Source organism: Limanda limanda, chromosome 1 (assembly GCF_963576545.1).
Source record: "Limanda limanda chromosome 1, fLimLim1.1, whole genome shotgun sequence".
In the NCBI taxonomy this organism is placed as follows: domain Eukaryota; kingdom Metazoa; phylum Chordata; class Actinopteri; order Pleuronectiformes; family Pleuronectidae; genus Limanda; species Limanda limanda.
The window spans coordinates 33,068,222-33,081,798 of NC_083636.1; the positions used below are offsets into that span (position 1 = coordinate 33,068,222).

The 13,577-nt window shown below is 40.9% G+C and overlaps 2 protein-coding genes across 6 annotated transcripts in view; both read right to left on the reverse strand.

The window, feature by feature from the left end:
• Nucleotides 1-4,545, reverse strand: part of znf618 (zinc finger protein 618) — a 31,881-nt gene extending 27,336 nt beyond the window's left edge. For all 5 annotated transcript variants that reach the window (XM_061070140.1, XM_061070131.1, XM_061070123.1 and 2 more), the window contains exon 1: nt 4,153-4,545. The gene's annotated coding sequence lies outside the window, so the exon portion shown is untranslated. The remainder of the gene's footprint in view (nt 1-4,152) is intronic.
• A 7,170-nt stretch (nt 4,546-11,715) lies between these two features.
• On the reverse strand, nt 11,716-12,963 carry LOC133004821 (N-acetyllactosaminide beta-1,3-N-acetylglucosaminyltransferase 2-like). Its single transcript, XM_061074387.1, has one exon. The coding sequence runs from the start codon at nt 12,961-12,963 to the stop codon at nt 11,716-11,718; it is 1,248 nt and encodes a 415-aa protein (XP_060930370.1).
• Nucleotides 12,964-13,577: the final 614 nt, after the last annotated feature.

Below are 13,577 nucleotides of genomic sequence, written 5' to 3' on the forward strand. Positions count from 1 at the left end.
AGGGCCATGTTGAGCACATGTGGAGCTGGGGGCGGGGGGGACCATGAGATGCCTGCAACAGCTGGACGAAGGAGATTGAGCAGTGAGATCAATGGTGGTGTGTGACAATGCTTTGCTTCCGCCATTTTATGAGCATTTTGGATACTTGCTTATATTGATTGGCTCCTGATTGATTGGAGGATCCGTAGTGTGGGGGGGGGAACAAATGCATCTAATTTCCTGCTTGAACACAAAGTCAAGAAACGTGTTGACATGAACTGTAATCAAATCAAACAATGGCAGCGACACGTGCTTGTCAGAATTAGATTCATTTGTCATCCGTGGAAGATTTCTTGTGCAACATTTTGAATGCATAACTTGACTATATGAAAAGTGTGTTGTTTTCTCTTTCCTCTAATTAAAGTAAAAATGCTAAATTAGCCATCTGGCCTTCTGTTCTTTCATAGTCTTGAGTCTCCTGATATACTGTAACCTGCAGCAGCATGACAGAACAGAAATCTAAACCAGGTGCACATGTCCTTGATGTTCCTCACATATAAAGCACAACCTAAAACAACTAAAACAAAAAGGCCAGCGGAGGAGATAAACACTAACACAAGAGCAGGAAATATACTTAAATTAAATAATCAACTGTTATTTGCATATCAAAGATCTATAGATAGTATCAGAGTAACAGGCATTAAAGTAAGCAGGCGTATGTAGCATTGTGATTTATGCCAGTTTAAGTAGTTTTCTTTTGTGATTTGGCCCAGCTGTGTTTCGAAATGTCAATACATGCATATTAACAATATTATGTCGCTGCACTAAGGGTTACAGAATAAGGAGGTTAGGCATAGAAGGAAAATTTCTCTAGGACGTACCTCCGTTAAGAATTCAGTTCTTAGTCGAGGTACTTAAAATAATTGGCCTATATTTGGGCAGTACTGTATCTGCCTTTGCACAATAATGAAGCAAATCAATCACTGTGCTCAGTTAAAGCAACAACAAAAAGGAAGAAAAAAAAATGTGTGCTTCTAAGTTCGAAAGGATTTTCTTACTTTGAATTGTATCTTACTTTGCCAAAAATCACTGTGCTCTGCATGTTAAGCAGACTGGAATAGAGATTCCAAATATAAAATACAAATTTGTTTAAGGCTCAAGAAAATGTTTCCACTTCGGAGGGATTAAAAATAGGAATCAGCTAAAAATGGGGGCTTAAGGGGGTCACTTCAATCACTGCTTTCGCTGCATGTTTATATTATCCAGAGCAGAGTCAGTGACTGGGAGCAAGGGTTGACCAAAAACCTGTTTCACACTAAATGTTTTGCCTGCTTTTCCGTTTCTTTAATCAAAAGCACATTTTCCTGTCCTCTGTAATAAATGTCTTCCAAGATGGTGTATGACCAATGATTTCAAAAAGCAATAATGCAGAGAAATGGATAACCCCCCCCCCCCTCACTCACTCACATGCACACACACACACCCAATATGCTCTGGAAAAAGAAACTGTGTCGTCTAGTAAAATTCCATCAGCATACACTCCAAAACCGCCATAAAAACCTTTTCAATCTATATGTTAATGCCACGAATTAAATTTTAATAACATGAGATATTGAAAAGCAGACTTGAATTATAAAAAAATAAATCCTGAAAGATCAGGGCCCTAAAATTAGAAATTCAGGGCGGCATCCGGCCTGCTTCTAAACCCTTGTAGGCTGGGAGATTAAATTTTTGATGAAAATCAAAATTACACTGCACACTGACACAGGCGCAGCAAACCTGGCACTATTGTGATTTATGGATTCATTAAACCCGCGGGAGTTTCACCCCTCCCTTTTTCACTCAAAGAAATGAGATTTGCTTTGCTGAAAATTTGTATTTTCAGAAAAGCTATTCAGACTCTACTCTACCTTCAGAAAATGGTCAAGGAAAAAAACAAGCTTCTGTGTACATAACCACTGCACGTAAACAGGCCTAATTTTCATTGCTGCAGCAATTGAACATCCTTATGCATTATTCATGAAACCAATAAGGTTCATTTTTACAAAGGGAGAGGCAGGCAAAATATGTGCAGAATGCACAGATTTTTTTTTTAATGCAGCAGACCCAGCCCCTGAAAAGCCGTTCCCTAGAGACTCATTTAAGTGAAGCCATTCTCAGACATTTTCAACATGCCATTAAGAAAATAAAGGAACACAAAATGTTCACTATGTCTGAGAGGATGCACAAATCAGGAATCTGTAATTGTACAAAAAAGGGAATTGGCATGGCATCAAAGACAGGAACTGTTAGTCGAACAGCCTTCACCCTGGAAGAGAAAACAAACCTCTGTACTTGGTTGTTTAATTAGAGCAGCAACTGTGTTTCAACCACAGTAAACCAAGGACTGTGATATGATCCCTCACCATCTTGTGCTTATGGGAGCCTGGAGGGACAAGTTTCACCTCTCTATCCAAACTATTCGCTCCGAATATCCTCAGTGAAACAAAGCTTTTGTTCATGTAGCAACAAACCAGCATTCCTCTTACCTTACTTAAAATGAGAGCACTCCCAGAATGCAGTTCCCATTAACCAAATCAGGGTTTCTCATTGTAACAGTATAGCATGATCCCTGAGAGCTTTATAACTTATTACATGGTCCTTCAGGCATTCTGCATGTAAACACTCCCATCCCTTTGAGTGATCCAGCCTTATTAAACTCATGACACTGGTTGCCTATCTTCAGTTTTGTACTTTAACTGAACCTTCTGCATTTTGATTAGACTTTGCAAGCAAAGGTCAGAATTTACACTCACATTTTGCATAAGCAGAAACAATTTCCACCAGCTCTTTAAATTTATACATATTTGAAGGTCAGCATTAAAATTACCCGCAGCAAAAAATGGCCTTCACAGTTTCCCTTACATTAAAATAAAAAGCAAGCCATGCAAGATGGGAAACTGTTTGGCGTCTGCAGGATTAATATAAACAGTAGAGGCACTGGTTGTAATTGTTTTTCCTGCCCTCAAATTATGCTGACTTGGGTCTTTCTTCTTCCACTGCTGTTCAGTTCACTTTGGACAGTTATTTTCCGCTTACAGATATCCAATCTCTACAACTAAAAAAAAAAAGTAAAAATTGTTCCATGTTTACCAGGCAGTAAATTACATCTGTGCATAAATCATAGCACACACACGCACAGACACACACACACATCATAGAAATGCAAACAAAGAGAAAAAGCTAAATTACAGTTCATGAATGTGAGGGACTAAGTGAACAGTTTAAATCTCTGTCCAGTATAATTTTACGACAAGATGTTTAAATTAAAAAGATTTTTATATCTCAAAATCATTTAAAACCAGAATATTAATTATGCAAAAAAAAAGGATCAGAATCAATTCACACAGTGCTTTGAATGTAGCTTCAAATGCTCATTTCTACCATTAAGTACTATTGTGCGCACACAATGCATTCAAATGTAATGTGATTTAAGAATGATCGAACATGCAATTCAAACCTCAAAAACTAGTCTCATTACAATTATTTTTTTTCATTTCTCTAAATTACTGCCTACAGGTGGCGCCAACGACACCCAGATTCCCAATCCTCTATATTCCCTAAAAAATAACATAAATCCAAATGTGTTTTAGTCCGAACGACACTCTGGTGTTTCCGCTCGCCCGTAAACACCGAGCACCGAACCGTCACATGCGACCGACGGTGGCCGCCTGCGGTGCGTGACTTTCGGGGGGAGAAGCAACTCCGGCGAGGCTCAAATTTGCAGGGAAAATTTTCACAAAACATGGCTGCAGGAGGTTTTTGTGTTTGAGATTGTTCCTCCCCTCCTCGTCCTTCATGTCGCCTCACTGTCAGCCCCTGGTCGCCCCGGCTCCGAGGCGACATGCCCGCTGGTTTCCGGCTGGTTAGCGATCAGTTGAAACTAACTAACTGCCCACACGACTAGTCAGCAGTTTACACGGAAACTTCATTAAGGGAGGGGGATTCATCCCGGAGATTAGGGGACATTTCGGGATTGGCTTCGCAGCCCCTGCACCTGGGTGTTTTTTGAGGGGGGGCAACCAGCGACCAGGAAAAACTTGAACATCCGGAAATTTCCTCAAATTTAGGATTTTTTTTTTTTTTTTATCCAAATGAGAAAAAAACACCCGGAGTGAAACGGTTTGACATTACCTCCAGAAACGATGCGGCTCATGCGAAACCAGCCTCCCCGCTCCAGAAGGCTTCGCTCCCGCGAACCAGGGCTGGCTGCTCAGCTGCTTCCTCCGGGAGGAAAAAAAAAAAATTGTGAATTAGTTATGAGAAATTCCCCAAAAAAAAAATTCCCACCACGACGGGTTTTTTCTGTCTCCTCCTCCTCCTCCTCGACACGCTGCGTTACATTTTAAGAAAAGAGTAATGGCGTAATGGGGCCGTGGATCGGAAGGTTCTCTTTCCTCGGGCCGTGCAGGGCGGCTCGGTTCCGGCCGAGCACCGGGGCTTGCTGCCGAGGCACCGCGGGGTCGTGCTGCGGTTCCTCCTCCGGTGGAAAGTCTCGTCCGCCATATACAAGCGCAGATTCCGAAATTGCAGCGGCGACCTGTGTTTGAGCTTCACGAAAAAAAAAGACAAAAAAGAAAAAGTCTGAGAATCAGACTGGAGGAAAAAAAGGGTTGGACGACAATGAAGTTGCACGGGGACAAAAGAGGAGGCTGGGAAATACGCAGAGGGGGAAAGATTCCGATTCAAACCGTTAACGTTATAATAACAGGTTTTACTGAATGTCTCCATTGTACAAGAAGGAGCTTTAGATTTTGAAAAGGATCATTTAGTAAGGCTGTGTTGTGTTCGTGGGTAATTTCAATGAGAAACGTTCTGCAGGTGTTTCCAAGTGTTTCCACTGGGAAGGAAAGTCGCATACCTTTGATCCAACGCCCCCCAGCTCTGTTAGTTCAGTGTATGAGTCAAAACAAGAGTACAACTCGCCACTTCCTCCACGAGCTGTTTCCTCATCACTGAATCCACTGACATTTCCGCTTTTCACCGCAGGAAACACAAATAGTTCATTCGTCCAGGGCAAGTTTTGGTTGGCCAACAACTTTTAATTTCAAAACCCAGAATTAACTCAAAATTAACTTTCTCTCTTTTTTTCTTTTTGAAATAGTTTAGTTTGTGTTTTCTGAAAGGCTGTATATGAAAAGGTTGACCAGATAATACTTATATAGATAGACAATAAATATATTTTAACAATAATATGAAATTAGTAATCTTCTAATTATTATAATATTATGATTAATAGTATTACCTTTCATCCTCTTTCATAATCACATTCATTCAGTGTTTAGGACAAAGGCAATCATGTGTTCCAAAGTGGCAAACACAGATCAGTCATATAAATAACTGATCCAATTCATCATTTGTCAAATTCATGACTTAATTAATCATAGAATTATTCAGATAATCAATTAACTTATTAATAAGGTCGTCACTTTATGCAAAGTCCAATATGTAATGGAGACTCTTTAACCGAAAAAAGACATCTAAAAATGTGAAATACACGAATTGAATGTTATTCTATCTCCTACCTACGGAAGAGGATTAGGGCCACTGTGGAAAAAACAAGTGAGTTCTGAGTTTAAACTCAGAATTCTGACTTTTTTCTCAGAATTCTGACTTTTTTCTAGGAATTCTGACTTTAATCTCAGAATTCTGACTTTAAAGTCAGAATTCTGACTTTTTTCTGAGTAAAAAAACGTAAAAAAGTCTGACTTTTTTTCTCAGAATTCTGAGTTTAAAGTCAGAATTCTGAGATTAAAGTCAGAATTCTGAGAAAAAAGTCAGAATTCTGAGTTGAGAAAAAAGTCAGAATTCTGAGTTTAAACTCAGAACTCACTTGTTTTTTCCACAGTGGCCCTAATCCTCTTCCGCTGTTTTATTTTTGGTGGTATTGCTTTTATTTGACAAACGTTTTTCCTGGAAATAAAAACTTAACCTTGATTCCACAGTCTCACAGTGACTGTAAGACTGCCAACAAAACCAAAAGTGAACGTAAAAAATTAAACTTGAATGTAAAAAACAGAAGTGAAAAATGAAAGTGAAAAAACAAAGCAGTCTAAATTACTGATATACAAAACTTAATGATGTGATCCATGTGAATTTGACTGCTCTATGATCTCTTTAGCAGTGACTACGAGAAGTAAATACCAGTCAGTCAAGTCAAACAGAAATATGTTACAGCTACAAATCCTCCTTTAAAAAACTAAGTGTCCTAACATGACACGTTCTGAGGGAGGTCAGCAGGGAAGCTTTACAAGTCACTTCTCTATTGCCATGTGGCATTACAGCCTCTGGTCTCAAATATGTTTTTGTAGTGGACATCAGTAAACATGCACATCAGCGGAAACGGCATCTCTGCCATGAGGAGGCAGCATCAGGCTGAACCTTCTCTGAAGCAGGCCCTGGGGGGGCTACTGGGGTTAGGGGTTCAAATGGATGCAGGAAAATACAGAGGAATTCTGAGAAAAAATAAACTTGCTGTGGTCTGCAAGAGAACTGCAACTTTCTTTTTCATTTCAAGACATCAATCCAAAACTTGAAAAACCGCAGCTACACAGGAATGGATGAAAAACAACAATGGTTCAGTGTCCGAGTCAGAGTCCAGACCTCATCCTATCAAGAATTTGTGGCCTGTTCTTGGAAACGACTGACTCATGCCTCATGTGAATAGAGTAATGGGGGGAAACTGAAGCTTGTCCTGATGTAAAAAACTGATACCGACCAACCACGAAGACTAAAAAACCAACAACATTGGTTAAAAAAGGTTCCTCTGCTTTAACATTGACTTTAATATCTATACAATATTTGAGTTTGCTTTATCTTTGCACTAAAATCCATTTCTAATGAGTAGAGTGCAGTGCATTTAATCATTTCTTCTGTTTTTGTCCATATAAAAACCCAATTTCACTAATTGATTTGATGATTTATTGTTTTATTACAACGCAGAAATAGTTTAAAAAGGAGATTCTTTATGCACACTGTATCACAAATTATTTTCCCTTTTGTCGTAAGTGCAGCATTTTTTATTTTAGCATTAATATCAAAGATTTTTTTTAATGTCAATTACTGATATACGATATAGTTTTTTTAGAAGTCCCTAAAACATGACAAGTTAATTTTCCTTGAGCACTGGTCTGTGTTTAAAATATACTTTTGCAATGGACGAGAGGTAATATCACCGATAATTTCACCACCAGCAAATATTTATATTTACAGCATAGAAATTGGGTGATAAAAAAAGTCATTTTTAAAAGCCAAATAAGGCAGCGGGACAAGTCACCTTCCACCAATTTAAATCAGTTTAATGTAATACTTTTTGTCAGAGTTGTTTTGTGTTTCTTAAGTCTGTCCCAGGTTTAACCAGGTATTAGTAGCTGGTGCTGATGCTGATGATTCAGTGCATCACTGATTTGGCTCACTCACTTGTGCTGCATTATTTCCCCTGTCCAGCAGAGAGCGCCAGCACGCCAGTGAACAGTCACTTCCATTGCTCCCATGCAGCTGTAAGACAGTTCACTGCATCTGTTCATTAATACCTGCTCCTTTCTCCCCTTGTCTCCCCCTGCTGTTGAAGCTCTGCACAGGTCTGACTCATCTCATCAGTTTCACATGCATTACCTTTGACGCCCATCCTTACGCCTATGGCCTGTTTTTTCTGCATTCAAGGATAGTCCCCTCATGAATTCAGCAATTTCATGCAGGAAAGTTGGACGGCATATAAAAGCGAGAAGTGCAGTAAATATGGTCCACTTATCAGAACACTGTGGGGATAGTTATGTGGCACAGCATAAAAGCAATGGCAACAGGCAACAGTGTGTTATTGCAGCATCGAGAGCCTTTAATGCCGAGCGTATATATTCTGGGGCCAGACTATTAAGCGGTTTATTGCATAGGAACAACAGAGTTTTAGTCCTAGTCAAGCAATTTGAACTGGCTAAAAAGAAATGTCTAATGGTTGATAAAAAATGTGATGACTTTAATGTTAAATAAGGCACCACAGCTGGCGTGGGCAGCAGTTTCCAGGTCAGACTGGAAAAGAGAAGTGACAGAATTTGTGGGAAATTCCTGAAATGGTTGAAGGTTATTTTGGCAACGCGGCTGATTGGCAAGCAAAAACTTCTTTAGTCATCTTCAATTATAACTGAGACTCTTTTTTTGGTGGGACAGGAAGTGCTTGAACAGTGAGAAAAGCGTGATAGGTTTCCAAATTCACTGAGATATGTATTTAGTCACTCCATGTTGTTACAAGAGGTCTTCTACTTATTCCACAGTGATGACAGCAAAGTTTGAGGACTAATGTGCAACTGGGACGAGAATCGAAGCGTGACGGGTGTTCCAGGGAATTCAGGGGTGAATTAAACAGTTTTTCGTAGCAGCAGAAAACAAATTGAATCCATTAATTTATACTGGGGAAGGCATTTTTGCTGCTGAAACAGTTGCTCAGCACATAAGGGATAAAAACCTATTGTCATGTCCTCAAGACAAAAAAACACAAGCTACCTTCCCTCGCGCTCTTCACAGCTCAAGGTTGGCCTGACCTCATCCCAACCTACTTTCAGAGAAAAATACCTTCAACTGGCAGAAGGCCTAACAGGTGTGAGTGACTGACAACAAGGATGCTATTTTTTTCCTCAGTGACCTACTTGGGCTTGAGAGCAGCCAGACCTTTGCTATGTGAATGCTCAAGAGCTCGGCACAAATTAGCGAGAAATTCCCATCTAACTGAAGTGACCAAAATCTGGGTCTTCTGATTTGTCACAGAAATAACAGCTACTTGCAGGAAAGGTGGCTTTGTGCCATGGAAAGAATATTTTATAAAGAATAAGTTGTTGCTGCTATTTCACAGTGTATCTGAGGTTTACTGTATTCACAGTACATTTCACTTTTAAATACTATAAATCATTTTTGATAAATGAAGGAAAACTTGCGTATGTCCATATTTTTTACGTGTATGTATGTTATGTTAAATGTAAAGATTCTCTTCATCTCCAGATGTCAAAACCTTGGATTACTTTAGCTCTGCGTGAGACTATACTTTTAACAAATATCTCAGACTTTTCCAACATTACAAATACAAATTTGAATGAAAACCCTGGTACAAGTGTGTCAAAGTAAAAATGTGGAATATGGCCAAAATGGCCACTAAATGCAAAATAGCAGGCTTCCTGTTGTGTTTTTCCAATTGCAACTAAAGACTTTTTTGTCTGTTTGGTCATGATACACCTGTATATCGATTTTTCTGAAGACCGGTCTATGTGAACACCTTCCGGGGGTCTCGGGGGGCACTGTTGAGCCATTTTGCGACGCCCATTGAAAATTCCTTCAGAATACGTAAATTTTCACCACTTTCTAACTTTCTGCAAATTTTGGTAAGAAGTTGAGCATGGTAAAGCCCTCAAAAAGCCAATTCATTTGCCTGAATAATAATAATAATAATAAAAACTAGGGCTACGTTGTAGCACTAACGGGCCCGAGCACACGCGCGTTCCAAGTCTGTTGCGGTCGGGGAAGAGAGAACGTTGGATGAGCAAGCGCTCGTCTCCGCGTTGCATGCGTTCGGCACTGCGGCAAGGATAAACGCTTCACTTCCTGTAGCCACCAGGGGGCGCTGTGATTTTAAGTCACGATTTCTGTGTAGATGTCTTCAGGTCGGGAATCTTGTCTTATGTGTCTAGTTTGGATTTGATCAGACCAAATATGTCTGAGATACAGAAACTCGTGTGTTGATGGCGTTTCATCAAACTTTGACGCCACGCCATGGTCAGAGGCTCTGACGAAAAAATAAAATTTTGATAACTTTGAATCTCCATCTTGTTGTGATTAGACTCATATAAATTTTAAGTTGATCTGAGGAAAGCTCTACGACAAGTATATCAAAGTAAATATGCAGAATATGGCCAAAATGGCCGGCTTCCTGTTTACTCTAGCATATCTATCCAAGAGACTTATTTCTTTGTCATGAAAAGACACATGTCCCCGTCGATTTTCGTAGCTGTAGGCCAATCGTAGTGCTGGGGCTGCCCTTTAGGGGGCGCTAGTCAGTTATATTGCCACGCCCATTCCTTAAACCCGTCTGACAGCTTTCAAGGGGGGGCTGTTGACACACACGTGTAGTTTGAGGGAGATTGAACCTTGAACACCGAAGTTATAGCAATTTCGTGTGTCATGGCGAGTTGATGAACTTTGATGAAACGCCATCAAAATGGCGTTTGACGAAAAGTCACAGTAATCTTATATCTCCATTATCAATGTCTTGAGAGCCATTTGACATAGTTTCACATGGTTTCGCAAAGTGGATGAGGAGGAATACTTCCAAGTGTAAGACGTACCCAAAACAAGACATTTCCTGCTGCCACCAGGGGGCGCTATGATTTTCAGTCACGATTTCTTTGTAGATGTCTTCGGGTCGTGACACTTGTGTTATGTGTCGAGTTTGGACTCGATCGGACCAAATATGTCAGAGATACAGACGCCCGTGTTTTGATGGCGTTTAATCAAACTTTGACGCCACGACAGGGTCACACGCTCTGACAAAAAATGTATCTTTTGATCACTTTAGTACTCCATATTGTTGTGATGACACTCGTCTAAGTTTTAAGTTGATCAGATGAAAGCTCTACGACAAGTACATCAAAGTAAAAACGTGGAATATGGGCAAAATGGCCACTAAATCCAAAATGGCGGACTTCCTGTTGCTTTTTTCATAATGCTCCAAGAGGCTTTCTTGTGCGTCTGGTCATGATACACAATTGTCTATATTTTCGTGACGATCGGTTAAAGCTAACTGAGGGGGCTTTCCGTAGGTGGCGCTGTAGAGCTATTTTGCCACGCCCATTTCAAATTACTCCAGAATACGTCAATTTCCACCACTTTCTAATTTACTGCAAACTTTAGAAAGTTTTTGAGCATGGGAAAGCCCTCAAAAAGCCCTTTCACTACGCTCAGAATAATCCTTTTAATTTCAATAGGGCCTCCCACCGGAGGTGCTCGGGCCCTAATAATATCTAGAACAAATTAATAACTGTCGGTTTGAGTCTAAGCTTCAGTTTTAAATAAATCAATGTTCCACAGCCACAACTGCCCATTGACAGTTATGTGGTTTCAGCCATAACCATTCACACTAAGACATATCTTATTTAAGTCCAGTGATTACTGTGAATATATTTCTTTCTGCATAGAAACTCCTGCAAAACCAATTTCCTTTTTATTAAGAAACCTGCATCGTTTACATTCATGTTTTTTGCATTTAGAGTTAATCCACTGTCCACTACATACAGTGTATGTCTCAAAAGTGTCATGTGACATGGTGAGTCATGTAAAAATGTGAATATCAAAGGTTTGTGAAAAAATGAGCAAACAACTTTAAGAAACAGACTTAAAAAAAAAATCCGTCAGTCAGTTTTTATCTCCATCTTGTTGTGATGACACTCATCTCAATTTGAAGTTGATCTGATATAAACCCTGCATTACATTACAAAGATCGCCCCAAGATGGACACCACCTGAAAAACTCCAACAAGGTCGGCCGAAAATGACATGGGAACAAACTGTGACGGCCGAGCTGAAAGAGAAGGGTCTGACATGGGAGAGGCCCAGATGGAGGTAGATGTTCGTTGTCTTATGCCCCTAAAAAGGTAAAGGGGGTTAAGCATAGATGTTCAAATTGTGGTAAGAACTCTTTGTAAAATAGAGTTCAGGTTCCTTATCCTTGGCCTGTTTCCTTCAAGGGCACGTCCCTACACTCTGTCTGTGTCTTTTTCATGTACGCCCACAGGTTTACCATCTCTCTGGGGCTTCTCTTGTGGACCAATAAGATCCTGTGATAGAAACAAGGCTCCTTTTCGTTTTCGTGCAAGCCAACCGTTATGAAGGCAGGGTGGTTGATCGGGGAGGTGTTGAGTCGGACCATACACATACCCATGTAAACGTCGTCGATGGGGAACAGGTGAACCCTTTTGGCCATCACGTGTAGGCGTCTGGTCAGCAGGCCTGAGTACACCACTCCTCCCCCGCTTGCGTACGAAGGATAGAAGCCCGTGTAGAAGCTGTCAGGGATGAAGTACTTGGAGTTGCTTTCTCGGATGGGCAATTTCATGCTGTTGACATGTCCGACTATGAAGTCTTTCAACGTCTTGTGTGTTTGTGGCTTCTGGAGCTGGTCCTGCAGATAGGTTATCAGATTCATGGTGTTGACGAAGACGTCGTCGTCTCCCTTTAAGACGAAGGTAATGGGGCCACAGACATGTGAGAACCATTTCCAGAAGAGCACGTCCTTCAGGGTGAGGTTGAAAAATGTGTCCTTGAAGTCCCACTGCAGAATGTCTCCATACAGTTTACTCTCTGCCTGCAGTAACTCCAACACATCTACACCCAATTCCTCTGGGCTTTCTCTCCCGAGCAGGAAGACCCTGCGGACATACCCCCCAATTTCTTCTCCTCTGCTTCTGTTCCTGCTGTGTCCTGCCACCCACCCTGCCCTGCCCCACGTCTGTCGAATGGCATGTCGGTTCCTGAAGTTCAACTCTGACGACTTGATGGCCATGAGAAGAAGAGGGCGCTTCTTCTTGTTTTTTGCCCCAGCGCCACATATTCCATCTGGCTGTATCAGGATCGGAAAATCCCTCTGTTGCATGTGGCTCACAAAGTCTTTCATGAGCTGTGGTTGCGCGTCAAAGTTTGATTTCCCATTCTCCAAATCTGTATATTCAGAGTAACCTTCCCACAGCAGGGACTCACTGTCAAACCTCAACTTGCTAATGTTGGGACGCAGGATGGGGTTGTATCTACGCTCGCTGACCAGCTGCAGATGGTTCCAGAGGGCTTTGACTTGCGAGGGTTTCCCCCAGAAACTGGTGTTTGTCATTTTGATTCTCAGCATGACACAGGCGTAGATGAAGAGCAGGAGCAGGCAGATGACCAACTTTTTCCATCGACAGTGAAACTGTGCCATTCCTCTGAAAATACACAATGAGTATGTGAGTGTAGACCAAACTTGTAAAAAGAGTCAAAATACATTAAAATTATTTGTGTGTAAGAATAATTGGCAGTCAAGAGAGCATATTTGCTAATATTTATATTTATACTTAACATTCTGCTAATATTCAATCAATCAATCAATCAATCAAATTTTATTTGTATAGCCCACATTCACAAATAACAATTCGTCTCATAGGGCTTTAACATGGTGTGACATCCTCTGTCCTTAACCCTCAACAAGGGTAAAGGCTCTTATATACTACTACGTGTCCGTTTCTCGGAGAGGTCTCAGCGAGGGACGAAGAGTCTTTTTGATTTTTACTTCTCCGACACTCTACGTCGGAAAAAATTCATCGCCAAACCCATAGGTGGCGCAACGGAAGACGAGCTCAGAGAAGCCTACCCCATTTGGGAAGAAGAAGTCCACGTGTCTCTGTTTACATCTGTTAGCTTGCGTCCCACACACTGAACCATGGCACTAACAGAACTAAATAAAGTGACACCCAGTGGGTCAAGATGCTGATGTTATCGTTTCTTAGCGCAGCGGTTCCCCGGTCTTGTTTCCGAACTGTGTTGCTGATTCCACAG

Bases quoted from the DNA above. Each gene is read 5' to 3' on its own strand.
- LOC133004821 (XM_061074387.1), bottom strand. From the start codon at position 12,963: ATGGCACAGTTTCACTGTCGATGGAAAAAGTTGGTCATCTGCCTGCTC.